The sequence below is a fragment of the Camelina sativa genome, chromosome 13, assembly GCF_030686135.1.
Source record: "Camelina sativa cultivar CO46 ecotype springtype chromosome 13, ASM3068613v1".
NCBI lineage: Eukaryota > Viridiplantae > Streptophyta > Magnoliopsida > Brassicales > Brassicaceae > Camelina > Camelina sativa.
The window spans coordinates 1,253,055-1,279,522 of record NC_141892.1 but is presented as its reverse complement, the minus strand read 5'-3'; the positions used below and the strand labels follow the sequence as shown (position 1 = coordinate 1,279,522).

The 26,468-nt window shown below is 36.2% G+C and overlaps 6 protein-coding genes and 1 non-coding gene across 9 annotated transcripts; 5 read left to right on the top strand and 2 right to left on the bottom strand.

The window, feature by feature from the left end:
• Positions 1-1,521: 1,521 nt before the first annotated feature.
• LOC104734397 (serine/threonine-protein kinase CTR1) lies at positions 1,522-7,709 on the top strand. 2 transcript variants are annotated; one of them, XR_759271.3, is made up of 16 exons: positions 1,522-3,032; positions 3,393-3,694; positions 3,796-3,937; positions 4,158-4,261; positions 4,385-4,590; positions 4,949-5,212; positions 5,405-5,445; positions 5,651-5,719; positions 5,800-5,900; positions 5,990-6,074; positions 6,186-6,284; positions 6,512-6,580; positions 6,659-6,790; positions 6,912-7,006; positions 7,098-7,301; positions 7,445-7,709. XR_759271.3 is itself a non-coding variant. In XM_010453968.3 (15 exons), exons 1-15 carry the CDS (start codon positions 2,382-2,384, stop codon positions 7,192-7,194), a joined length of 2,457 nt encoding a protein of 818 aa, XP_010452270.1. In that variant the 5' UTR covers positions 1,522-2,381; the 3' UTR covers positions 7,195-7,709. The 2 variants fall into 2 exon arrangements, 1 of the variants encoding a protein (XP_010452270.1); XM_010453968.3 differs by having other exon boundaries at positions 7,098-7,709.
• Positions 7,710-8,237: 528 nt separating this feature from the next.
• Positions 8,238-10,701, top strand: LOC104734394 (heat stress transcription factor A-3). The gene is made up of 2 exons (XM_087481590.1): positions 8,238-8,990; positions 9,671-10,701. The coding sequence occupies exons 1-2, from the start codon at positions 8,658-8,660 to the stop codon at positions 10,574-10,576; spliced, it is 1,239 nt and encodes a 412-aa protein (XP_087337716.1). The 5' UTR covers positions 8,238-8,657; the 3' UTR covers positions 10,577-10,701.
• Positions 10,702-11,537: 836 nt separating this feature from the next.
• On the bottom strand, positions 11,538-13,096 carry LOC104734396 (uncharacterized). 2 transcript variants are annotated; one of them, XM_010453965.3, is made up of 3 exons: positions 12,695-13,096; positions 11,919-12,007; positions 11,538-11,802 (listed from the first exon to the last, which is right to left on the bottom strand). In XM_010453965.3, exons 1-3 carry the CDS (start codon positions 12,801-12,803, stop codon positions 11,692-11,694), a joined length of 309 nt encoding a protein of 102 aa, XP_010452267.1. In that variant the 5' UTR covers positions 12,804-13,096; the 3' UTR covers positions 11,538-11,691. The 2 variants fall into 2 exon arrangements, with proteins under 2 accessions (XP_010452267.1, XP_010452268.1); XM_010453966.3 differs by having other exon boundaries at positions 11,919-12,004; positions 12,695-13,033.
• Positions 13,097-14,371: 1,275 nt separating this feature from the next.
• Positions 14,372-14,452, top strand: TRNAL-AAG (transfer RNA leucine (anticodon AAG)). Its single transcript has one exon. It is a non-coding gene; the product is annotated as a tRNA-Leu (tRNA).
• A 2,730-nt stretch (positions 14,453-17,182) lies between these two features.
• Positions 17,183-18,752, top strand: LOC104734393 (PAN domain-containing protein At5g03700). The gene has a single exon (XM_010453962.2). The coding sequence runs from the start codon at positions 17,183-17,185 to the stop codon at positions 18,638-18,640; it is 1,458 nt and encodes a 485-aa protein (XP_010452264.2). The 3' UTR covers positions 18,641-18,752.
• Positions 18,753-19,117: 365 nt separating this feature from the next.
• Positions 19,118-21,008, top strand: LOC104737820 (fructose-bisphosphate aldolase 4, cytosolic). Its single transcript, XM_010458081.2, has 3 exons — positions 19,118-19,501; positions 19,605-19,832; positions 19,932-21,008. Exons 1-3 carry the CDS (start codon positions 19,474-19,476, stop codon positions 20,753-20,755), a joined length of 1,080 nt encoding a protein of 359 aa, XP_010456383.2. The 5' UTR covers positions 19,118-19,473; the 3' UTR covers positions 20,756-21,008.
• Positions 21,009-23,061: 2,053 nt separating this feature from the next.
• On the bottom strand, positions 23,062-26,412 carry LOC104734392 (trihelix transcription factor PTL). Its single transcript, XM_087480313.1, has 2 exons — positions 25,730-26,412; positions 23,062-24,671 (listed from the first exon to the last, which is right to left on the bottom strand). Exons 1-2 carry the CDS (start codon positions 26,200-26,202, stop codon positions 23,363-23,365), a joined length of 1,782 nt encoding a protein of 593 aa, XP_087336439.1. The 5' UTR covers positions 26,203-26,412; the 3' UTR covers positions 23,062-23,362.
• Positions 26,413-26,468: the final 56 nt, after the last annotated feature.

The window sequence follows — 26,468 nt, the reverse complement described above, 5'->3', positions numbered from 1 at the left end:
GAGGTAAAAGCTGTTTTATACTAGTAAAATTACTTACCATGCATCACAAATTTAAATATTTTTCCCTAATCCATAGACCATAGAAAAACGAAAACCAGTTAACAAAATCTATGGAGAGTATATATGATAATAACATTAAGTACGGTCCAACGACGAATAATTAAATGGGATAGTTGCACGAGTGGGAATTAAGCAGCAATAGACTACAAAATCTTAAATAATCTCAACTAAAAAAAAAGGTAAAGTATAATATGTTACCCAAAATTTTGTCTTAAATATTCCACAACGTACTTTATATATTCAGCAGCCGTGATATTTAAAATTTTAAAATACTACAAAAGGAGAAGAAAAAACAAAAGAAGAAGAAGCAACTTACTGAAAAAAAAAAAAAAAATCTACGGCTAAAAATCAACTTAATGACAAAAATGCGGTGAGTGCATTGAACCTGGCAGTATTCGATGAACCTTAGTATTTATTTTATTGTCCAAGTTGCGTTGATAACTTGATTGATAAATTAATGACAGCTCATTGACTATCCGGAAAAAAATCTGAAAAATCTTTAGGGATAGAAGAATTTGACCTTGACTTAATTAGTAGATTAATTATAGAAACTAATTCAAATAGATTAATACCAATACTAAAACTGACCTAATAATTCCATACATTAAACCTAAACGTAAATTTAATTGTTACCCACAATTCACTATTTACAAATTGTATAATTACTGTAATTAGTGTTTTGTCCACTCAAATTCACTGTAAAAACAACCTTAACGCTTTTCTTTTCAATATTAGCTAGAGTTTTTGTTTGTGATCATATTAACGTTAACATTCAATACATGTTTAAGGTGGTGCTTCCAAAATCAAAGACACGAAAATCTTATTTGATTACGTCAATTTATCAAATTATACGAATATATAATCTTATTTGTTAACTAAAAAAACTACACTATTATGAAAAACAATTATTTGTATGTTTGTCAACAATCCAACATAAAGAAAAAGAAGAACATAAATTCCTTTAAATACCACTAAAATTTTTTTTTTCCAAAAATATCACATTTTAGTTTTTTTTTCAAAAATACCACAAAATTTTTTTTCAAAATTACCATAAACACAAAAAAAATAAATTAAGAATGTAAATTTTTTTTTTAGGTTTGGGTTGACACATTTAGTTTTTAGAAGTAGGGTTTAGTATTTAGAATTTAGGAATTAGTTTTTAGTATTAGAACTTTAGTTCAATTACGTGGTATTTTTTGGAAAAAAAAATATTTTAATGGCATTTTTAGAAAAAACTAAATTGTGGTATTTTTGAAATAAAAACATGTATTAGTGGTATTTATGACAATTGCCCAAAAAATGGTTAAGATGAAGTAACAGGCATCAAATACGAATGTTTGAATAGACAAAAGAATATAAAGACACAAGAGCCCATCCATTTTTGCATACACGAATACATCCCCCTCAATCCCCAATATTTATATATATATAGTCCATTCCTTCACTTTCCATATATTTTTCAAATAGTTTTGTTGTTCTTTCTTTATAAAATAGTAAAATACCATCATATACTCTAAACTTTATAATGTTGAATTGCTTTTTCAATGTTGTATGTTAGACTACTAAAAAGTGAATTAAACGCGGATCCAATATTCACGTATTCAGATTGGTATAAGAAATATAACCAAAACTTTTGCTGCAGAGATTGTAATCTCAATTCCATATGTAGAAATGCTTTGGATCTTATTCAAGTGGGCATGCAACATGGTTTAGTCTTATTACACGTGAGCATGTTCCTCTTTTTAGCTTTGTTTCCTCTTTGAAATGGTCACTACTCACTACCTATGTTTCACATTATTCTTTTATCTTCCAATCTCAGTTGCATTCCACCAAAAAGATTCATACAGAAATCCATTGCTCAAAATTAAACCTACGCTTTTGAGAAGATTAATTATTCATTCCCTCTCATTCTTTTTGCATCAACGAAGATTTTTTGTAATGAAAAATATGGTGGATAAAAAAAAACGAAATTAAATTACAAAATTTATTTTGAAAAAATTGTCAAAGTTCCATAAAAAAGGGGGACATGGGAGGGAATATAACGAAATCATAAACAGAAACGCCACCGAGTTAAAAAAAAGTTCTCTCATCAGTTTATATACAAAAAAAAAATTAAAAAATTCCAATGTCCATTAGAGAGAGAGATAGAGAGAGAATTTTTATTAAAGAAAAGTAAGAAGACAAAAAATGAAAAACTAGAGAGAGAAACAAGTGGCTTCTCGAGCTAGCTCAGCCGAATTTTTCTTCAACAATGGCGGTTTCCTAGGGTTTGAAGCTTATATGATCGGAGACATCACTCATCTTAGATCGCCATAACTTCCATGGAAATGCCCGGTAGAAGATCTAATTACAATTTGCTTAGTCAATTTTCTGACGATCAGGTCTCTGTTTCCGTCACCGGAGCTCCTCCGCCGCACTATGACTCTTTGTCCAGCGAGAACAGGAGCGCCAGCAACAATAACAGCGGGAACAACGGGAAAAACAAGGCGGATAGAAGCGGATTTGATTGGGATCCTAGCGGCGCTGGTGATCATAGGTTGAGTAATCAGCCGAATCGGGGTGGGAATAATAATATGTATGCTTCGTCTCTAGGGTTACAGAGGCAATCGAGTGGGAGTAGTTTTGGTGAGAGCTCTTTGTCTGGGGATTATTATATGCCTACGCTTTCTGCGGCTGCTAACGAGATCGAATCTGTTGGATTTCCTCAAGATGATGGGTTTAGGCTTGGTTTTGGTGGTGGTGGTGGAGATTTGAGGATACAGATGACGGCTGACTCGGCTGGGGGTTCTTCATCTGGGAAGAGTTGGGCGCAGCAGACGGAGGAGAGTTATCAGTTGCAGCTTGCATTAGCGTTACGGCTTTCGTCCGAGGCTACTTGCGCCGACGATCCGAATTTTCTGGATCCTGTTCCGGATGAATCTGCTTTGAGGACTTCTCCAAGTTCAGCCGAAACCGTTTCACATCGTTTCTGGGTATTGGTTTGATTGATTGCCTTTTGTTCGTTCCTGTTTAGCCGAAGTTTCAGTTAGATCTCCTTACCAAGCGTTGTAAAGATCCCTAGGAATTAGTAAAGAGATCTGGGGTTATTATTAGAAATTTTGAAGGTTTAGGGGTTGGGATTATCAATATGTCTGTTTGGAATGAGTTGCTCAGGATAGGCCACTACGCAGTCAGAGATGGAGTATGTACTTGTTTGTTTATTAGCAGCTCAGGAACATGCAGCTGATTAGTGATTTTTGTTTGTTGGCAGTTCTGATTTTCTAAAAATGCGCCTATTTATGAATTGTGACTGATTGAGAAAGAGAATAAGTCTTTTTGGTTTACTGTATCAGGTTAATGGCTGTTTATCGTACTATGATAAAGTTCCTGATGGGTTTTACATGATGAATGGTCTGGATCCATATATTTGGACCTTATGCATCGATCTGCATGAAAGTGGCCGCATCCCTTCAATTGAGTCATTAAGAGCTGTTGATTCCGGTGTTGACTCTTCGCTTGAAGCGATCATAGTCGATAGGCGTAGTGATCCAGCCTTCAAGGAACTTCACAATAGAGTCCACGACATATCATGTAGCTGCATAACCACAAAAGAGGTTGTTGATCAGCTGGCAAAGCTTATCTGCAATCGTATGGGGTTTGTACTCACACAATCCTTACGATCTCTTTGAAATTATAATTTATATCTTCCTGTGAGTTCTCACATTTCTTGTTAATCGTTAATTCTTGGCTCCTCAGGGGTCCAGTTATCATGGGGGAAGATGAGTTAGTTCCCATGTGGAAGGAGTGCATTGATGGTCTAAAAGAAATCTTTAAAGTGGTGGTTCCCATAGGTAGCCTCTCTGTTGGACTCTGCAGACATCGAGCTTTACTCTTCAAAGTGAGATCCCAACTTTGGTGCTATTCTTATGACATTGGAGACGTATCTTTTGAAATGATCATATAAATTATTTCGCTTCATTCATTTGTTTGTATTGTAATACATGTTAAGAAAGTTGCTTGAGAAAAGTGGTGTTATTAGCTAGAAAAAAAAAAAGTTACTGTTAGTTGAATATTTGAAAGAAAAAAAAATGTTTATACCTGCCACTGGGTGCATGCAGGTACTGGCTGACATAATTGATTTACCCTGTCGAATTGCAAAGGGATGCAAATATTGTAATAGAGATGATGCCGCATCGTGCCTTGTCAGGTTTGGACTTGATAGGTATGATAGAAGTGGTTGCGAAAGAGCCTTTATTTTCCTATTTGCTTTGCTTTCTGTTTCTGTAAAAACATTCCTAACGCTAAATACTAGGTTGATGATGTGGAAACTTTGTTTTGGTTTCAGGGAGTACCTGGTTGATTTAGTAGGGAAGCCAGGTCACTTATGGGAGCCCGATTCCTTGCTAAATGGTCCTTCATCTATATCAATTTCTTCACCTTTGCGGTTTCCACGACCCAAGCCAGTTGAACCCGCAGTCGATTTTAGATTACTAGCCAAACAATATTTCACCGACAGCCAGTCTCTTAATCTTGTTTTCGATCCTGCATCAGGTATTCCCAATAGAGAAACCCTTTGTTCACTTTTGCATCCTCCTTACGTCTCGTTTTATATTTCCCCTACAAGTGTAATCTCCTATCATTTAGGGTATTTCTTGATCATGTCTTCGATATCTGAAGGGTTAGTAGTCTTAGAATGATTCTATTGTTTGTTTTCTTGTCTCTTTTTAGTTTTAATGGTTTTGTGGCTGTTGGTGTGTGTATGTGTGTGAGTTGGTGGGTGCTTCGCCTAGTGATATTAAAGGTTAAACTTGATGACCGCTGTTCAAGCATATCAATTTTAGTGCATTTATGTGCAAGACTTGTCCTCTGGACTCTGATTTCTTATATCTGCTTGTTTGAATGGTTGTAGATGATATGGGATTCTCAATGTTTCATAGGCAATATGATAATCCGGGTGGAGAGAATGACGCATTGGCAGAAAATGGTGGTGGGAGTGCTAATATGCCTCCACAGAACATGATGCGTGCGTCAAATCAAGTAGAAGCAGTACCTATGAATGCCCCGCCAATCAATCAGACAGTTCCGAACAGGGCAAATAGGGAACTTGGACTTGATGGTGATGATATGGACATCCCGTGGTGTGATCTTAATATAAAAGAGAAGATTGGAGCAGGTAACAATTTTACGGAAAAATAGTGACTTGGTCTATGAACGTACCAGAAATGTGCAATTCTTGAGTAGATGGTTTTGCTATGGACTCTGATCTCGAACAAAATAAGAAAAAGAAAAAAATTGCCATCTTGAGATTACATTCTTCTCTGTTGCCTTAACCCTTCCACTCTAATTTGAGCTACTGCTCTTTCAGGTTCCTTTGGCACTGTCCACCGTGCTGAGTGGCATGGCTCGGTAAGAACTTTTTTCCAGAATTTTACTCAGCTCTTAAAATTTGGTTGCGCTGTTTGGTGTTAAAAAAGCCAAATTTTTACATCTGTCTGTCATAAGCTAAACGTGGGCTTCAATGTGTCCCAGTTTAGGTATTTGTCTTTAAGAGTGCTCTCACTAGAAGAATTCTGATTTTGACTATTGCAGTAATATATTCTACCAATTTCAGGATGTTGCTGTGAAAATTCTCATGGAGCAAGACTTCCATGCTGAGCGTGTCAATGAGTTCTTAAGAGAGGTACACAACTAAAATTTGCTCGTGATTTTGGTAATGGACATGGTGTATTAATGTCTTCCATAATCTTGATTCGCTGTCAGGTTGCAATAATGAAACGCCTTCGCCACCCTAACATTGTTCTCTTCATGGGTGCGGTCACTCAACCTCCAAATTTGTCAATAGTGACTGAATATTTGTCAAGGTACAGTTACCTGGATTTTGAGGGGTTTATGTGCTGAGTGTAGAATTTTAGCCTACAATGAAGCTAATACCATGATATCTTTCGAACAGAGGTAGTTTATACAGACTTTTGCATAAAAGTGGAGCAAGGGAGCAATTAGATGAGAGACGTCGCCTGAGTATGGCATATGATGTGGTCTGTTTGATGTCCTTTCGTTACATTCCTGTATGGATGCAAATTAAGTTGATTACCTTCTGATCTTGGTGTTTCTTCACATCGAATATTCTTTCCAACTCTTTGTTGCAGGCTAAAGGAATGAATTATCTTCACAATCGCAATCCGCCTATTGTGCATAGAGATCTGAAATCTCCAAATTTGTTGGTGGACAAAAAGTATACAGTCAAGGTTTGAATCTGAATTAGAAATTGTTGTGTCCAGTGCCTTGATTTTGATTTTCAGTATATACCATTCCTCTTGTGAGATCTGCTTATATATAAAATCATCTTGGGGACACTGCAGAAAGGCATTAATCTGCTGTAATTTAAAATAGCAGCACTCTTAAGCTGTCCTCTTCAAAACATGCTGTCTAGCGAAACATTATTTTTCTAACACCGTTTGTCTTGAAATCTCAGGTTTGTGATTTTGGTCTCTCACGATTAAAGGCGAGCACGTTTCTTTCATCAAAGTCAGCAGCTGGAACCGTAAGTTCAGTTTGTTTAAAGCTAAATAAGTATTTGGTCCAGTGGAAGTTAAATAATTTAATGACTTTGTTGTATCAGCCTGAGTGGATGGCACCAGAAGTCCTGCGAGATGAGCCATCTAATGAGAAGTCAGATGTGTACAGTTTCGGGGTTATCCTGTGGGAGCTTGCTACATTGCAACAACCATGGGGTAATTTAAACCCGGCTCAGGTACTTTTTCACTCTAAAACATTTAGATGATAATAATCTATTTTGCATTTGAAAGTTGCTCAGTCTGCATTCCATAACATGCCATATGATCATAACAAAAATAAAAATAAATGCTCCATAGGTTGTAGCTGCGGTTGGATTCAAGTGTAAACGGCTTGAGATCCCGCGGAATCTGAATCCTCAGGTAGCGGCCATAATCGAGGGCTGTTGGACCAAGTACGTTAAGATTTTCTTTGTCTTGTTTGAAACCTTTTTGTGTTTTCCTCCTTGAATAGACTTCATGTTTATGCATATGTTTGGTTGCCAGTGAGCCATGGAAGCGTCCGTCATTTGCAACAATAATGGACTTGCTAAGACCATTGATCAAATCAGCGGTTCCTCCGCCGAACCGCTCGGATTTGTAAAATCCCACCCAGTCCATTTGAAAGTTGTTATAATCATGATATGCACATATACTCTCAGCATTCTTTTGCTGCCCAGGAGGGAGGCACTAGTTAAGATAGCTTTTAAGGTACACTCCTCATGAGCTATCGATCATATCCTAAACCGTCGCGGTTCTTATAGATTTTGCGAACTTTGTCTGCTGCTGTTTTGCTCTTTTTTTTTTTTTGTTTATGTTGCAGATTTTTATGATGTATATGACTATTGTGACAGGGAGGGAAAAAAAAATGTAGTAATGGAAACAGTGAGTGGGGGGATTATGTATCGAGTCCCAGAGGGTAAGCAATGCAATATATATTGTTGTTATCTTTTGTAGTAGTAATATGCACTTAAAAAGTTATAGTTATTTAATTACGTTGTTGTACATTCATACACCGCTAAATTAGTTTACTTACTAAGCGAGAGTAAAAAAGAGCAGCTCTGGAATGCTGTTGTCAAAGGATTTTTGCAAAGGCAATATATGATACGTTGGAATTAACATATGTATACATTGTGACCATGCGATTAGTCTGGCCTTGAACTATAATAACCAACAGAAATGAAACAGAAACCAAAGAAAGAGTAACTTTTTGGAGATTACACAAAATAGCAAAGTCGATTTGTAAGTTAAATATAAAAGAAAACAGTGGTAACAGAGTCTAAAATATCTCAGATCGTTAAACACAAGGAACTGAAAATATCTGTTGTTTGCCTTCGCTTATAAGTAATTTTGACCTCCACTTATGAGAACGACATAACCAGATTTCATAATTTTACAATAATTTTTTTTTTTTTTTAAGAAGACCACTAGTAGCATATCGTTTGATTGACTGGGTAACCAATAGGATGGCGTAAATTAAAATGATACACACACAAAAACAAAAATATTTGAAAAAAAGTTCTTAAAAAAAGGAAACGCGAGAAAACGAATCTGTGTGTGTGAAGTGTGATCGTCGAGAGGGACCAAAGAAGAAGAAAGCTGACCTGGCAAACACGCTATATCACTCCTTTCATCTTTTTAAAAAATATCTAAAAAAATATCCAAAGATCACGTGGGTCCCACTTTCTCTCCTTCGCCAAATGAGAGAGAGAGAGAGAGCAGCTAAGATAAGCGAAGCTGCAAGGAAAGAAACAACTTCTTCAATGTCGGTGTGTTCACCCAAAAACAAACCAACGAATCAAAGAAAGAAGATGACGAAGAAGATGAATCCACGGTGGAGGAAAACTGACCCACCCACAATCCCACCGCCTCTCTTTTCCCCTGAGATTTTTTTTCCAATCTATCAGTTTGTCGGTTACTTCCCTGCTTCTCCCTAAAAACCTTTATAAACCCTTACAAACCTCTCTTCCTTTCTTAATCCCTCATTATTTTATCATACCCATACTTCAATTCTCTCTCTCTCTCACACACGCAGTAAACCGTAAAGTTTCACTTCTTTTATAAAAAATGAGCCCAAAAAAAGATGATTTTTTTTCCAAACCAACTCCAATTTCAGTACCACCAGGGCCTCTCTACTGCGTCGACACTGACACCATGGGTTCTCCTCCTACTCCTCCACTCCCTATCCCACTAGACATCTTGCAAGGGAATCAAGTCCCTCCCTTTTTGTCCAAGACCTTTGATTTGGTTGATGACCCGACTCTTGACCCGGTCATCTCTTGGGGACTCACCGGTGCCAGTTTCGTCGTTTGGGATCCTCTCGAGTTCGCCAGAACCATTCTCCCTAGGAACTTCAAACATAACAATTTCTCCAGCTTCGTCAGACAGCTTAACACTTATGTGGGTATCATCACTTCTTATAAATGACCCTTTATCTTCTTCTAATCTCTCTTCTCTGCTTTTGTTTTTGTAGATAGTTTACATGGATGCTGCTAAATTTCTGTTTTTTTTTTTTTTCCCTTTTTGTTTTTCAATTTTTTTGTTTGTATGTGTTTCTGTAATCTTTTTGATGATACTCAAAGCACACATTTCTTGTATTATAGTTTCTCGAAACTGGTTTTTTGATTACTTGTAGTGAAGTATACCTGTAATTTTGTTTCTCTTTTTTTGGGATTTGTGCAATCTCTACACATGTAACACTGAATTTTATATCTATCAAATTTTGGCTTGCCTTGGTTTGGATGTTTTATTAACTTGTAACCTTGTTGAGATGATCTGACCAAGATACTACTACTCTTTGTATAATTATTATGGTGGTGTCCTGTTGTTCTACTAATGTAGTTATGTTTTGTTATTTCCTCTCTATGTTAATGTTCGCTACTGTTTAAGACTGTTTTACTCACATGTTCTTCACTCTTAAAGGTAGAAGAATCTTCTAACTTATGATTTAAACTGATCTTCAATAAAGATATTTGGCTTACCATCTGCTCGTGTACCCTTGACGTAAATCCTGGTTGTTCTCTTACTTTGTTCTTGAGCTTTTTTTTTGAGTTGTTCTTGGGGGTTGGAAATGTTTCCAGGGATTTCGAAAGATTGATACTGACAAATGGGAATTCGCTAACGAGGCTTTCCTTAGAGGCAAGAAGCATCTTCTCAAGAACATTCAACGTCGTCGATCACCACAATCTAACCAAACTTGCACTAGTAGTAGCTACAGCCAAAGCCAAGGGTCACCTACTGAGGTTGGAGGAGAGATCGAGAAGCTGAGGAAAGAGCGGCGTGCATTGATGGAGGAAATGGTTGAGCTTCAGCAGCAAAGCAGAGGCACAGCTCGCCACGTGGACTCTGTGAACCAGAGGCTGAAAGCTGCAGAGCAACGTCAGAAGCAGTTGCTCTCTTTCTTGGCCAACTTGTTTCAGAACCCGGGTTTCTTGGAACGCCTCAAGAACCTCAAAAGAAGAGAAAAAGGAACACTCGGATTGGAAAAGGCGACAAGGAAGTTCATCAAGCAGCCTCAGGATTCTCCAACAGCAGGGGAGATGGTGAAGTGTGAAGCTGATGATTGGGAGAGATTGCTAATGTATGACGAAGAGGCTCAGAACACTCTACTCTCTGACCAACAAGGGATGACTTCAAGCGTAGGAGGAGCTGATCCCAAAGGCAAGAACTTGATGAATCCATCAGAAGAAGAGATGACAGAACCAGATTACTTAATGACCTTCCCATCCCCTGACGGACTTGTCAAACAAGAAGAGACAACATGGACTATAGGTTTTGATACTACAATACCAGCTTTCAGCAACACCGATGTATGGGGAAACACAATGGACTATAATGATGTCTCAGAGTTTGGTTCTGTTGCAGAAACAACAAGTGGTGGTGGTTTGCCTGATGTCTACTGGGAACAATTTGCTGCAGGAATCACAGAGACTGGATTCAACTGGCCAACTGGTGATGATGATAATACGCCAATGGATGATCCTTAAGAGCTTTTCATATATATAGACAGTTTAGACCAGATCGAAACCCGTTTATTATCGATTAATTCAATATTCATTTTGGATGCACTCTTATACATATAATAATAATGAGTTTGATTGTGCCTCTCTTATTCAGAATCCAGGTTTTTTCTCATTGTTTTTTATGGATTACACAAAACTATGTTTTCTCTTAATGACTTAATCTTTGGGGGTTTTTTTTTTTTTTCTACTGGAGTAATCAAATGTTTGCAGGTCTGAAGTGGAACGATGTTTCTTTGAGGGTTCTTCTCTCTGAAGCTGTCTGGTTTAATCTCCACAATCATGAATATCTCAGGTACGAATGCAAAAGCTCTTTCCTCTCTCTCTGTCTTCTTCGTATATTCTTCTTTTTTTATTAAAAGATTCAAAAGTGAAAACAAAGACTCATATATAGTAAAGCTTATAGACCAAACTAGTTGAAAAAACAAAAAGCTTAGAAGCAGCAATATGATTACATTACTCTGTCTCTCACACTCTCTCTCTCTCTCTCTCTCTCTCTCTCTCTCTCTCTCTCTATCTCCATCTCTAAATAAACATAAGACTTTCTACGTGATGTAAGAAAGTAAATGTTGTATAAAAATCTCCAAACGTATGCTTGGTGTTTGGTAGCAGCTCAACACTTCTAACGCGGTTGCTTTTGTGATCCACAAAGTAAACATACAACTGTTTAAACTGGATGGGTGCAAAGACAAAACTCTCCCATCCCAGAAACGCCCAACACTTTCAAACCGGGGTGGCGTTTTCTCACAGTACTATTTAGAGAAAAAGATAGGCGTTGTGTCGATCAATCTTGTCTCTTGGTGTCCTCTAGAACCCACAGAATGAAACTGTAGCGTTCATCATGCGCTCGAGTGACAAGAACTACTTTCCCATGGTACCTTATGCCTCAAACCCTTTATATGTAAAGAAAAAAAAATGGAAACACATCTTTTATTTTTATTTTCTGCATTTATATTTTGCTGCCACAATACAAATTATTATTTTATAATTTTTTATTTACTCGTGTTTCCAGACTAAACTTTATTTTAAGTTTCACATAACAATAATGATAAATATAAATAAATAAAGAGGTGGGCGGATGGTTAAGGCTTGTGGTGGCTTTGAGTGTAGATGTAGTCCAAGTGAGATTCAGTGATCATCCTTCTCTTCGTATACTCTTCATCCCTTTCCTCACACTTCTCTTCACCCATCAGCTTTGAACCAAGATATTCAGGAGAATATACAAAATTTAATTTACGAATATATTATAAGGTCGGCTAAAAAAATTAACTTACCATCCGACCAAAAAAAAAAAAAAAAATTAACTTACCTGCGATAATTCTTGGGCCATCTCAGAAGCCTTATCTGCTTGTTTAGCCTTAGCCCAAACCCAATTATTATTCTTGTTTCTTTCTTCTTCTTTTTTTGACGTAATAGAAAATGTGAAAGAAAAAAGAATGTAAAAATTGGTGAGAGAGAAATAGTTCAGCAGATTTTTAACAATAACATACAGTAGATTTAAAGATCTCTCCTTTTTGTCACTCATTGAGGATCTATAATAAGATTAAGACGACTATAACCAAATATGGTCCCAAGGTTCCTACGGCGCAAGTGATCGGAACCTAATATTTCATGCTAGATTTGAATTATGGGTCATTGAAAGGCTTTACATTAATCACATATATAGTTTTCATACATTTAATTGGTGGTTTGATTTTTTTTTTTTTATCTAACTTGAGGAACAATCTCGGATCACATGGAAATCTTTAAAATATTCAATATCTAAAACTCTAAATGATAATTAGAAATAATAATATAGAAAAACCTCTAAATGATCCACAAGAGAATTATATTATAAGGGAAAATTGTGATTCTATACTTAATAAAATAAAAGAGTTCCGATTGTTTCCGGCAATCAAGTTTTGCCAAAGCTCAAACAAAAGTTTCTTAAAAAATACTTTTTAATATACAAGTTTATATAGGTAATACATATATATACATGCATGATGCTGAATGCATGGGTCTATCACATGGTATATATTAGAGTAGAATTTTGTTCAAAAAAAAAAAGGTATATATTAGAGTAGCTAGTATATACGTATATACCTTCGTTATCCCCTTGCAAAGAACGTTGATGAGCCGCACGAAGCTCAGAGAACTGAAGAATAAGAAGAACAGCAAAAAGGAAAAACATAATCCCAAGTTTCTTTTCCATTTTCTTTTTTGTTTCAGAGACTTTTTGAGGACTACAAACATGAAGAAGAAGAAGAAGAAGTCAAAAGTTTTTATATATGTCTATATCTCTCACATGGTCGGTTACATATACTTATTTACGTTTATGCCCATATTTTATAGTGTGTTTTGGAGTGGATCCTCTCTTCTTTTTTTTTTCCAACCTTCATTTTGCGAGGAGCTAGTATACGTAACTTCAATCAACCAAAGAGTATCAGACAAAACAACTAGACGACAACTATTTACACACTCATTTACTTACTAGGTAAGTTGTATAAACATTTGGTTTATCTTAAGAGTTATATAAGTAAAACCTTTTTATGAATCTTCTCCTACTGTATAGTCTGTATTTACCCGAAAATTAGTCGAAACAAGTAGACAATTAAAATCACGAGTGTTATAAGTTAAACCAATTTATGAGTTTTCACCTCTTCCGAACAATACAAATGTTATTTTATAACATTAAATTCTTAATTTAGTTCTGCTATTAACATAATACAGTAGTAGTTTTTTTTTGGTTGACACAACACAGTGGCGATATCCCCCACCACGAGAGATAAAGATTCCTCCTCGTTGGTTGTGTAATGTAATGACAAAAGCAAAACGTACGCACTCTCTTTTGGCGTTACACAAAATTACTACTCTATTATTATTCATATCCGTTGTTTCCTATTATCTCTGTTACTATATAATACAGTAAATGTTAACCTTTTTTCCTCGGACTAGATTACATTCACATTTAACAGTTTCATCTACATCCACTAAGTTGTGGAAATCGACGTAGAGGAGCTAAGTAAGTAACAATAAAACAACTCAATTTGAAAATACAAATGTAAATCATGCATGCATGAATCTTCGTTTGACGTTGATGATTTCGAAGAGGGAATTTAACAAGGATATTATTAGAATGAATATCACCTATGTTATTAAGGAAATGGAAACCTTAAATCCTTGGAAAATATTAAGCCGCGCGCTGGTAAATGATATGGCGTGTCACAATCATTTAGGGATTTGGATCTATCTTTGACTAATTCGATTTATGTATGACAAGAAACTTGGAAAGAGAAGGGATCATCACGACACGAGCCTAATTTGATTACTTGTTGGGAGTCATTATCATATTACTATTTTTGCGGTAAGCCGACACATTCGAGAAACTAATAAAATTATGCGTATCTTTTTAGCGTTAGATAAGAGAACTGTATTGTGTCCATTCATTATAGTACCAATTGAGATGAAGCAGAGACAAGAAAAGAGACCCTCGAGACTTTCTTTCGAGTTTTGGTGGTAGTCCTTATCACTAATTCATGCTTTAATAATTCACACATGCAATTTTTGTAAATCCGTCTAATCTGATCATTAATTGGGTTTTGCTACATATATATTATTAATTAGGTCTACGATACTGTAAATTAATTCGACTTTAAACAAAATAAAATGGATTTTCATGTGATTTTTCTGTCGATGATTCATTTAGAAAAATATATTACTAGATTTCCCCCTATACTATATTATGTTTATATAAATGTGTCAAATTGCTAATGTCAATAAGTTGATATGGCCGAGTTGGTCTAAGGCGCCAGATTAAGGTTCTGGTCCGAAAGGGCGTGGGTTCAAATCCCACTGTCAACATTTCCTTTTTTTTTTTTTTTCTCTCCATCTTAGTAGGCCTATTCAGTTTCGGCCCATCAATTACATATTGTTGCCAGGTGAATCTAGCAGGCCATATTGTTATAATGAATTAAAAACAAACAGTAGGCACCTTTCGTGCAGCCCACCCACTTCGACAGAATACTACGAAATATTCGACATCAGAAACTAGAAGACTTATGAATAACTTAATAGATGTGAATCATGTGACTTGTTTGGTATGGGTTGATTAGTCCAGTCGATCGATCCTATTTAAAAAAATTTCTCAAAGCTAGTAGGAAAAACTTGAGCTCTTCATGGAAATGTCAACAAATTTTCTAATGAAATTACCTGGAAAAACTAATATGAAGGTAGTCATAGTCGTAGCTAAATAGTTTTTTCTAATGTGAAAATTGCATGTTTATTTAGGGGTTCTCCCGTAAAAAAAGCTTAAACAGTGATGGGGATTAAATTAAGTGATACATAGTAATGGGAACAATCATATAATATGATTTATATCAGTAATAAACTATATTTGACTTTGCAAACACAATTCAGAAGTCAAGAAGTTTGAACCAGAATTGTTGAATACTATAAATTACTGTAAGAAAAGGTAAAAAGATGGAAACAAAATCTGTAATGAACACAAAAGAGTACAAACATTTTGCTTACAGCGTACACAGATAGAAACATTCATTAATCTAGATAGAAAGATTAGGTTTGGTAAGAAAAACTTGGATCTTTTAGAGGGAGTACGAAGGGAACAAAAGAGTTGTTGTATGGTTGAACTTAAATGATGTCAACACCAAATAAAATAAATAAATCGATCCCAACGAAAAAAAAAAAGAGAAAAGTTTTTTTTTTTTTTTTAATTCAAGAAATAGAGACTATTAAGTCAAAATCCGAATTGGTGAGACTTTCGATGCGTTTAGTTACGATTACGATACATTCATACATATCCTCCCGCCAGCCAGTATGTCAACTCCTCACATTTAATGACTCCTTTTTACATAGTCAACCTATGTGACTTAGATAAATTAACTCACCCGTCATTGTGAAATAAGTTAGTTTGAACTTTCATTGGATACGAATCCAAAAAAAAAAAAAATCATACAATAAGATATAAAATATCAACAAATCAATAACTGATGAATTCATATGAATGTTATATACCATGGATCATGGATGTATACACCACCACGGTCACTCGAGTTTTTTGGCGGTGTAAATAAGATTGCATGTTGAATCATCTAGAGATTTAATGACCTGACATAAACAGATGACGAGCTTGAGTCTTTTGACCTTAGAGATTTGGTGCGACTTTTGTCGTAAACTTCATCGTTATACAATAATAATAATTTCATTTCATTTTATTAACACCTAACCTTCTAGATTTTCCCTTTTTATTTGTGAAGAAGCTTTGTGTATATGGCTTTGATCGCATAAGGAGCTTTATGCCTAAATTCAAATCATTTTAATATAAAAGTAAATATATATTTTTAAAAAATTATAAACTACTAAAAGTATGCAAAAGCAAAACCCTTTTTTGTGTGTTTTTCTCACTAATCACTTTAACTCGGTTCGTAGTCCTTTTTCTTATAAATTATAAGATTTAATACATTCCTTTTTTCTTCTTTATGGATGATCTTATTTGATGTCTAAACTCTTAATGCATACTTGGAAACTATCTGGCTATCCATATTAACAAATTTCGGAGATCCTGAGCATTTGCATCCCCCACGTACACACTCTCAAAACCAGTCATATTCAAAACCTTCTTATTTCAAAGAGATACTTCCAATCCATATACGTTAGATTTTGCCCATTTTCCATAATCATGTGTAACACTGATTTTATATAATTTATTAGCACGAGCTAGCTCATTAGCACAAACCCCGTTTAAGTTTATAGTATTAAAGATCTTTTACGCCTAAACAGATAGTTTGTGCTTGAACTAAGTAGTGACTATATATATCTTTTGGGTTTTCGCGTTTTAAGAGTTTTCTACATATATTTGGTGTACATCATTTTAAATCAATAGATCCTCACAAAATAAATCGATTAAATAACAAAATATGCACTTGTATTAGTCTATTAGGGATGATTTCTCTCGCTTGTAAATAATATTGACACGAACAAAATACAGTTAAAACATTCCCATACTCGAGAAGGAAAACACACAAACACATTGGAAGAACATACGAAATTAACACATTACACATACATAGATTTACATTTATACTGTATTATGAATACACACACATACTGACACTGACACATGCTTAGTGCGTGCAATAATTTGTCTTTACTCAAATAATTTAAGTGTAAACAATCTGGTTTAGCGCATATTATATACAACTGGTCCATTTGCGCCTAGCTAGCGAGTAGCGAGTAATGAATGGTTAATGGCTTGATATGATTACAATTTATCCCACCAGAAAACCATATCTTTCTCAAATCGCGACTCCAAATATTTAATTTCAGCCCCCCCCCCCCCCCCCCCCCACGACATCGACGCCGTTTATTATTGTTTTATTTCTTTCTCTTTTCCAAATTAACATATTCTAGTACCGGCAATACATATTTTATCATTTTATTCATATTTTACGTCTCTATATATATTATACACACTCAAGTATATGATGCAATGGAGTCTCTCTGCATGAACGAATAAAAAACATCACAATCTCTTTCTTCTCTCTCTCTCTTTCTCTTTTATTCAAGTTTCCAAAAATGGAAGGTTTGTGTTTAAACTCTTTCACTCGTGTTTTACTCTTGTCGTTCGTTTTCTTGGTTTCTTCTTCTCATACATGGCAACGAGTCAACGCGGTCGAACCGGTTTTGGAGCTGTTAAAAGGCTTTGAAGCTAACCCGGATCCGTCCATCGACTCGTTTCAGCCTGTCCTCACTGACCCGAACGGGAACTTTTCATTCGGGTTCTTACGTGTAAACGGGTCACGCCTCTCCCTCGCTGTAACCCACCCGAACTTAACGGATCCTCTCTGGGTTCTCGACCCGACCCGTTCAGCGAGCTGGTCGCATAAAACGAGGCTCTTCTTCAATGGCAGCCTCGTAATTTCCGATCCTTCTTCGAGGTTAGAATGGTCAACTCACACTAACGGAGACCGTCTGATCCTCCGTAACGACTCGAATCTCCAAGTGGCGAAAACGTCGTCGTTGGTCGAGTGGGAGAGTTTTGATTATCCCGGAAATACCCTCGTAGAGAACCAGAATTTCACATCTGCCATGGCTTTGGTTTCGCCCAACGGTTTGTATTCTATGCGGTTAGGTAGCGATTTCATCGGTTTATACGCTAAAGTGAGCGATGATGATTCTCAACAGTTCTACTGGAAACACAGTGCTCTTCAAGCCAAAGCCAAAATCAAAGACGGAGCCGGTCCAATTCTAGCTCGGATTAACCCGAACGGTTATCTCGGTATGTACCAAACCGGAAATATAATACCAATCGATGTTGAGGCGTTCAATAGCTTTCAAAGACCGGTTAACGGTTTACTGATTCTCCAATTAGAATCTGACGGGAATCTCCGGGGATACCTCTGGGACGGATCTCACTGGGCTTTGAACTACGAAGCGATCCGCGAAACTTGCGATCTCCCAAATCCGTGTGGTCCGTACAGTCTATGTACCCCTGGATCGGGTTGTTCGTGTATCGATAACGCTACCGTGATCGGAGAGTGTAATCACGCGTCGTCGGCGCCGGTTGATTTTTGCGGCAAGACGACGGAGTTTAAAGTGGTGAGACGTGGCGGCGTTGAAGTGCCGTTTAAGGAGCTGATGGATCATAAAACGACGTCGTCTTTGGGAGAGTGTGAGGAGATGTGTGTTGGGGATTGCAAATGTTTCGGGGCGGTTTATAATAACGGTTCCGGGTTTTGTTATTTGGTTAATTACCCGATCCGGACGATGTTGGGCGTTGCGGATCCGAGTAAACTGGGTTATTTTAAGATACGCGAAGGTGTAGGGAAGAAAAAGAGTCGTGTTGGATTAACGGTTGGGATGTCATTGCTAGCTGTGATTGCGTTGGTTTTAATGGTGGCGATGGTTTACGTTGGGTTTAGGAATTGGAGTAGAGAGAAACGAGTACTAGAAGAAGATGGTGGGTTATCACCCGGCCCGTATAAAAATCTCGGGTCGGATAGTTTTAGTTCCGTTGAAATGAGTCGGAGATGATATGAATATGATAAAGTTTTCTAGTTTTTTTTTTTTTTTCTCATAATTTTTATTAGAAGAGGTATGTATTAATTTTTACTCATAGAGTATTAAAATTAACATCTTTTTGCAATTTGACCATTATCTTGTTGATGAATCTTTTTTTACCTAACAAGACTTGTTAATTACGAAGATATATGATATGGTTAAGCATTTTTGTCATATTATTCGATTTTTTTTTTTTTTTGTCACAAAAGGTGAAATGGCATAAATAATGGAAAATGAGCAATTGGCGTCACGGGTGACGCTAACAAGTGTGGATGGTGGACTTTGACAAAAAGGCCCACATGTTTTGAGATTTCCACTATCCAAATCGTCGTTATTTTATAATACATCTAATTCTATATTGTTACTTTGTAAAAAAATAAATCTGGTCAGCAGCAGCCTGTAGTGCTAAGTTCACGGGCACAACCAACAGACTTTATCCCGTTTTATCATGTCGACCATTTTTTTAAAAATAACGCCTGGTATTTATACCTCTATTTCACGGATTTTATCCTCTCTCTAATCCAAAATTGACATTATTTGAAGAACACTAAAAATAGAAAGGTTTGAATGTGTAACAAAGGAACGGATCTTTCGAAAAAATTGCGACAATTTCTATTGGTTGGTTGCAGTTAGCGAAAAAAGCGAGAATTTATATGGGCCGCTTGTATGACTCCTTATTTATCGCCGTATCCGTCTCTAACTCGGCCTTTTAAAGGCCCATTCTCCCCAATTTCATACATTACATAAAAAAAACCCGTTCCCATTCGAAACTCTTCTCCTTCGCAGTCGCCTCTTTTTACACACAAATGTCGTGCTTCAAATCCAAATTCGCCGGTAAATCTCACCACCGCCTCGTTGTTGTTTGTAATTTGATATATTCAGTCCTACGTCGATGTTAAAGCTGAATATATCTCTTCGTGTTTGTCGATCTTTACAGATGAGCTCATCGCCAATGCCGCTTACATCGGTACTCCAGGAAAAGGTATTCTCGCTGCTGATGAATCCACTGGAACAATCGGAAAACGTTTCGTAAGCATTAACGTCGAGAACGTTGAATCAAACAGACGTGCTCTTCGTGAGCTCTTGTTCACTACTCCTGGAGCTCTCCAATACATCAGTGGTATCATCCTCTTCGAGGAAACACTCTACCAAAAAACTGCTTCAGGTTTTAAAATTCAAAAACCTCACAAAACACTTTCACATTCGTTTTCTTGATTCTAAATATATATCATTGGTTGGTGTTTTGTTGATTTTTGCTATATAGGGAAACTGTTTGTTGATGTGATGAAGGAAGCTGGAGTGCTTCCAGGTATCAAAGTCGATAAGGGAACCGTTGAGCTAGCTGGTACGAATGGTGAAACCACAACCATTGGTCTTGACGGGCTTGGTGACCGTTGCAAGAAATACTATGAAGCTGGTGCACGTTTCGCCAAGTGGCGTGCTGTTCTCAAAATCGGAAAGGAAGAGCCTTCTGAGTTAGCTATCCATGAGAATGCTTACGGTTTAGCTAGATACGCAGTTATTTGCCAAGAGAACGGTCTTGTCCCTATTGTTGAACCAGAGATTCTTGTTGATGGATCTCATGATATTGAGAAATGTGCTTATGTCACGGAACGAGTCCTTGCGGCTTGTTACAAGGCTCTTAGTGATCACCATGTGATCTTGGAAGGAACTCTCTTGAAACCAAACATGGTTACTCCAGGTTCTGACAGTGGCTCCAAGGTTAAACCTGAAGTGATCGCCGCGCATACGGTTCGTGCTTTACAAAGGACGGTTCCTGCAGCGGTTCCGGCTGTTGTGTTCTTGTCTGGTGGACAGAGTGAGGAAGAAGCAACTGTGAATTTAAACGCTATTAATCAGCTCAAAGGTAAGAAACCATGGAGCTTGACGTTTTCATATGGACGTGCGCTACAACAGAGTACCCTCAAGGCTTGGGGAGGTAAAGAAGAGAATGTGGACAAGGCTCAAAAGGCGTTCTTGGCTCGAGCTAAGGCTAATTCTGAAGCAACCCTTGGTGCCTACAAGGGTGATGCTCAGCTAGGTGATGGTGCTTCCGAGAGCCTTCACGTCAAAGACTACAAATACTAAATGGTCATTTACGGAAATTTTGGTTTTATTGTTCTAATTATAATGTGACGGTGTAAATTATTAGATATTGTTTTTTTTTTTTTTTTGAGATATATATATTGGGCATATATGATATTAGCCTGCAATATGTAAAGTATTTATGATAAAACCCTTCTCGTAGGGAATGGTTGTAATTATTCCAAAAAGGATGTTGACATCTAATAAAAAAAAAGTCTACAGACGTATTATGTTCTGTTAACTTTTTTTGCCTGAATATTAAATTTGCAACGAAAATCAAAAAGGAAAGATTATATCGTAGCTGTCACTAAAAGTTGTGGGTTTTGTGGCTACTAGTTCTATAGACGTGAACTATCTGATAACTACGTTGACAAAAGTATGACTTTGTTTGTTCTGGCTACATTCAGTCACATATCTTATCCAGAAAAAACTAGAAATCACTAAATACTCAAAAATCCAAAGAAAGAAGAATTTTGAAGATTGAATATGAGTGGAAAATTAAAAAATAATAAAATCATATAATGAGGTGATGATGTGTCTAGTCGTAGGGTGGACAGAATAGAGAGACAATGGCAGTGACTGAACATAAAAATAGGGTCATGAAAACAGTTTGAAATCTTTAGTGATGAATAATATAAACATGTTCAGTCGTCTTATATTCACCACAATCTTCTTTGTATGGGTTACTTTTTTGTAATTGCAGAATATTTTTTTACAAGTGATAAATTAAAAGGATTTCTTATAAAATTCTGAAGGTTTTATTAGCATATGTGAAAGCTTCTAAAACATCAAAATAAGGGAAAATTGAGAGAGTATTTAAACGTTTCAAGGATTTTGTGGTTAGTTCCTTTAAATAGATTGAGTTTTCTAGATAAATTGTTTGCTTTAAAGAGTAAATATTGGAACTTAAAAAGTTCTCTAAATTTCCACAATATAGCAACAAACTATATCCAAATTATAAAAACAGTTAATAAAGTTTGACAAGAAGAATCATCAAGCTCTAGAAGTAGGACTGGTCTTGTGTGGAACCCATAAAACGAACAAGCACTTAAATGAGAATAGAGACAATTCAGAATTAATCAACGTTATCAATAATGTGTAAGTACGAAGGATTGTATTGACTCGTGCTCGTGTCTCACTGTCTCTATAGGGAATAGGGACAAAAAGGAGAAGAAGAGATCATGGAGAGAGAGATAAAGGCAAATGGTTACTTTCTCTCTGACCATTAACACACTGAATCGACCAGAGCTTACTTCACTACTCTTACTCTCTGTCTCCATCTACATAACTCTCCATCTCTTTCTCTCTCTAGGATTACCCCAAATTTACAGCTCTAGCCTTCTATGTATGTTTTCTTTGTATCTCCATTTATGTACATACATTAATTAGATAGGTTGAGTCTTCAAGACCAAATTAAGTTCAAACAAGTTTCACGGTTTACAACAATCAAATAAATAATTCAGGCGAGAGGTGTTTGATCCATTCAAAATGTTATGAATATGAACCTTCCATGCCAGAAAAGTTGGTTCAGAAACCGAATAGAAGAAGAAATATATGTTTGATTTACGTCATAAATTTAATAGTTTTTAAAGTAGTTGTGTTTTATTCTTTTGAATCCATTTTATTACCCATTTAATAATTTCAAAATGAATCTTCGATACAAAAAAAGAAATGAATTTTCTAAAAAAACTAGGGAAATTAGATTTTTCAAGTTCCTACTAATTCCTAATGAAAACTAATAAAACCCTATTATGTGAGCTAATCCTCCAGAAGAAACCCTTCAAAAAAAAAAAAACTAAAGAAAACTTGTTAAAACTGTTGCGTGCCAATGGACAAGAACCGTTTGGTTCATATGCTACTGTCTCTCGAATCTATTCATTTCTGCCAAAGAAAAATATAGAAGTCTATATAGGCTCAGTGTAGTCAATTCCTTTCCTATAAATCATCAAAGTATTATTAATTTAACCCCCCGGAAATTTTGGTTACATTCAAGGGTCGAGGGAAAATGTCATGTTCACATTAAAACTATGATAAATATCTTCTTTTTTTTTTGTCATCAAAAATCATATTTAAAGGTAAAAAAGAATTATGTTTAAATGTTGAGTTGCTTAAGAAGACATGCATGATGATCTGATTTTTTTTTTTGTTATCCTATGACATGTCTTGTCTGGTTTTGCGTGTCTACACCTTCGGATGCAGAAAATTAATTCTCTTATAAAAGTTGATTTTTATGAGTACCGATCTTTTAATTAGCATATGGAAGTGCAAAAATACGTATGCTCGTTTTTTCTGGGTCAACAAAATAGTAATTGGGATCAAAATTCAATATTTAGAGAAAGATTGATATAAAAAGTCTTACAAAATAAACACATGCAAATTAAACATAGTATATAACCGTTGGTTAAAGCCTAATTTGATTTAATTCTTAGACAATTCATCTTATACATGCTGATATAAATTCGTTAAGCCCCAACAAATATTCCATTTATAATTCTAAGCATCATGTGACATATAATAGCTAAGTCAAGGTTTATCTCATATATAGCTAACTCAAAAGAATTAGCTAACCAAATGATTACCTTCTTCTTCTTCTTCATTGAGACACATTACTTACTGATTCTCTCCTTTACTGAGCCTCAAACCATAACTTTCCCACAAATTCTGATCTCCATCTCCCATGAAGAACGGGAAGCAGTTTGTACTAGCTGCCATTGCGCCGCTCGGATTTCCAGTGGTTACGTTTGCGTTTGCGTTTGATGTTGAAGAACCTACATTGCCTTGTTCGTTCATCTGATGCTGATCATTATCATTATATCCGCTTTCTTGATTGTTGTAGATTGGATTTTCTTCGGTTCTTGGATAGTATACACCGCAGCTGGACGAATTATCCTTCCTTTTCTTGTTGATTTGCTTCTTTTCTTTCCTCATTCCATTGCTTATCCATTCCCACTTTTCCTTGCATAATAAGGCACTTCTCTGATCAAACCCTAACTGAACTAACTTCGCTGCAATCTCTTCCCATAGAAATTCATCCGAGCACCCTCCCAATATCTCTTGAAATGCCGAGTCCATGCTCGTTCTAATCTCCATAAGCTTTATAATCTCTTGCTCATCCCAGCAGCTACCACTTCCTTTAACAGTAACATTGTTAGTCATTGTTTGATCGCTTCCATTCTCATTCTGATTCTCACTATTGTTTCGGATCTCATTATTACCATTAATCCTCTCTTCCGGAGACGAACATAGCGGCTTTATCAATGGCTTTCCTGTCAAGTATTGCAACGCCTCAATCACTGCTACATCCCTAGCTTCCATTCGCGCCCTCTCTTTAGCCCAAAACAAATGCTCTTTATCAATCCGTGCAGCTTCAGTCTTCCTCCATTCCTCTTCTTTCATCATCCGTTTTTCCTCTTTATCTTCAATAACCTTTGTCAACTTTTCAAGCCAAACATCTTGCCTCTCTATCAGCCTTTTCATGTTCGCATCAATGAACTCCTTGATCTTCCCTTTCCAATTCCTCGTTTTCCTTCTACTACTAGAATCATTACCTTCCGACGAAGAAGTCATAAGCTCCAGCTCAGAGGAGTTGTAGTTGTTAGAAAGACTAAGGCTTTGATGAAAGCCATGAACACTATCAACGTTGTGAATGTTCGACGTTGTTGTAGTAACGTTCAGAGGGTTTTGAGTGTGGAAACCATGAATAGCACTGCTCATGAACTGCGTGTTATGATTGGGACAAGAAACCAAGTTGTTGGAATCGCCGTAGAGCGCTTCAAGCTGCCGGAAAAATCTGTAATGTTTTCCGTCTTGTCTTCCGGCTTTCCCTTCTTTAGTCTTCCTATAGTATTTGTAAAGATTCTCAAACTTCTCTCTGCACTTCTTTCCACTCCTTTGGTATCCATGTTCCTCGGACATGATCCTATTTATATTAAAAAAATACGAATGAGAAAAATAATTAGCTTGATTGAATTCGGAGCAGTGCCCTAATCTTGAAACTAGCAAGAATCATTGACTATTCATAAGATATTCATATATTCATTTTTATGCATATATTAGATTAGATAGTGACACATAAAGTTTGTCTTCTTTTAACATACACTTGTTAACTTTCGGACCAAGAATAGTGAACTAATAGTTTACCACAATAACATGTTTCTATGCTCAGTTACACAAAAGAGGAGGGTACATATCTTCAGAAGCTAAGAAAGATGAATCAGAAGTTATCAGTAAAAAAAAGAAGAAAACTAAAATCAAAGTCAAAGAAGATAATAAATCTTTTTGTCTTACTCTTGTTTATGTTTTACCCTTTTGGGTTTTTAAAGCACCTGATAGTGTCTTAACTGAAACTGCCAAGGTCTGGTCATTCTCTTGACCAAAACAAAACAACCTCTAAAGAAATTGTTTGAAACTGACCACTCTATAGTTACACATCAATATGTGTGTCTGTGTAATATACGTGGGAATGTATATACGTATATATTTATATTGATCTTCTGAAAAAGTAAGTTGAAATTGAGGAACCCAAGGGAAGTGTTGAGGTCACATTCTTTCTTGTTATTAATGCAAGAATAAACATTAAAAAAAGAGAGAGATTAAATTTGTCTTCGGGATTTTCACTGGAAAGGTCGTAATTTTTAACAAGAAAGCGTATGAAAGGTCAAATCTTTTCAAATCCGAAAGAAAACCCACAACAACAACACAAAATATATACTCAACGTTTGAACCTTTTTTTTTTAAATTTATTTATTTTATATATAAAGAAGATTGAAACTGTTTAATGTTTATAAGTAGCAAATGTTATTAATTTCCTCAATTGGAAATTAATTTCTTGTAATTGATCAACTATTAAACTAGGAAACATTTTTTCAGAAATATGTAGAAGTATGTTTAAGAAAAAGTTACCAAAAATAAATAAAATAAAAAAATGAAGAGAGAGAGAAATTAGGGTAAAATCGAGAAAAGATAAGTGAAGCAAACCTAGAAACTTCATCCCAGAGAGGTCCTTTTTGATTAGCTTCTTTGAATTTATGATCAAGACGAGATCTAATCTCCAACAGAGTTAGGGTTTCTTGTCTTGGCCACCTTCCAGTTCCTCCGCCGTCTCCTCCTACTCCACCGCCGAAACCCCCACCATCTAGAAACCCACTAAACCCAACTCCACCACCACCACCACTAGTACTCGCGTTCAAGTTACTGTTGTTTCCAGCCGTCGAGGAACCTCCACCACCCAGTCCATGTATGCCACGTGGCAAGAAACCCATCTCTTGATCAGTAGTGAACTGGTGAAGACGGTGCGGTTGTTGCGGCAGCGCCGGAGCGAGGTTAAAGCCGAAGAAATCAGAGGGAAAATGAGAAGAAGTAGACGGTGATGTCGTCGTCGTCCTCCCTCCGCCTTTCATGAGCTGTCGGAGCTCCGGTATACCGTACTGAGGATGCTGATCTTGATCCATTTCTTTCAGATTTATACTTCAGCAATCGATAGTGAAGGGAGAGAAAAAAAAAAAAAAAAAAAAAAAAAGGGTAAAGGTTTAACCTTTTAATTCCAAAAAAAAAAAAAGAGAGAAAAGATTGAAGCTTTTATTTTTAGAGAAAGAGAGAGAGTGAGAGAGAGAGACAGATCGTGTAGTCCACGAAAAGGGTCGAATGTAAGCTACAGAGACGAAATGGTCCCATGACTTAATAACCCTTTATATTCTTCTTGAATGTGTGTGGGCGA

What these genes read in the sequence shown, in the direction of transcription:
- LOC104734397 (XM_010453968.3), top strand. Translation starts at nt 2,382, where the DNA reads ATGGAAATGCCCGGTAGAAGATCTAATTACAATTTGCTTAGTCAATTT. An exon ending in GTCAGGTTTGGACTTGATAG is followed by an intron (nt 4,262 to 4,384) that starts GTATGATAGAAG and finishes TTTTGGTTTCAG; the next exon opens with GGAGTACCTGGTTGATTTAG. An exon ending in TGAGTATGGCATATGATGTG is followed by an intron (nt 6,075 to 6,185) that starts GTCTGTTTGATG and finishes TCTTTGTTGCAG; the next exon opens with GCTAAAGGAATGAATTATCT.
- LOC104734394 (XM_087481590.1), top strand. Translation starts at nt 8,658, where the DNA reads ATGAGCCCAAAAAAAGATGATTTTTTTTCCAAACCAACTCCAATTTCA. An exon ending in TCAGACAGCTTAACACTTAT is followed by an intron (nt 8,991 to 9,670) that starts GTGGGTATCATC and finishes AAATGTTTCCAG; the next exon opens with GGATTTCGAAAGATTGATAC.
- LOC104734396 (XM_010453965.3), bottom strand. Translation starts at nt 12,803, where the DNA reads ATGGAAAAGAAACTTGGGATTATGTTTTTCCTTTTTGCTGTTCTTCTT. An exon ending in TTTGCAAGGGGATAACGAAG is followed by an intron (nt 12,008 to 12,694) that starts GTATATACGTAT and finishes CGTCAAAAAAAG; the next exon opens with AAGAAGAAAGAAACAAGAAT. An exon ending in TGGCCCAAGAATTATCGCAG is followed by an intron (nt 11,803 to 11,918) that starts GTAAGTTAATTT and finishes CTTGGTTCAAAG; the next exon opens with CTGATGGGTGAAGAGAAGTG.
- LOC104734393 (XM_010453962.2), top strand. Translation starts at nt 17,183, where the DNA reads ATGGAAGGTTTGTGTTTAAACTCTTTCACTCGTGTTTTACTCTTGTCG.
- LOC104737820 (XM_010458081.2), top strand. Translation starts at nt 19,474, where the DNA reads ATGTCGTGCTTCAAATCCAAATTCGCCG. An exon ending in CTTCAAATCCAAATTCGCCG is followed by an intron (nt 19,502 to 19,604) that starts GTAAATCTCACC and finishes CGATCTTTACAG; the next exon opens with ATGAGCTCATCGCCAATGCC. An exon ending in CTACCAAAAAACTGCTTCAG is followed by an intron (nt 19,833 to 19,931) that starts GTTTTAAAATTC and finishes TTTGCTATATAG; the next exon opens with GGAAACTGTTTGTTGATGTG.
- LOC104734392 (XM_087480313.1), bottom strand. Translation starts at nt 26,202, where the DNA reads ATGGATCAAGATCAGCATCCTCAGTACGGTATACCGGAGCTCCGACAG. An exon ending in CTCTGGGATGAAGTTTCTAG is followed by an intron (nt 24,672 to 25,729) that starts GTTTGCTTCACT and finishes TAATATAAATAG; the next exon opens with GATCATGTCCGAGGAACATG.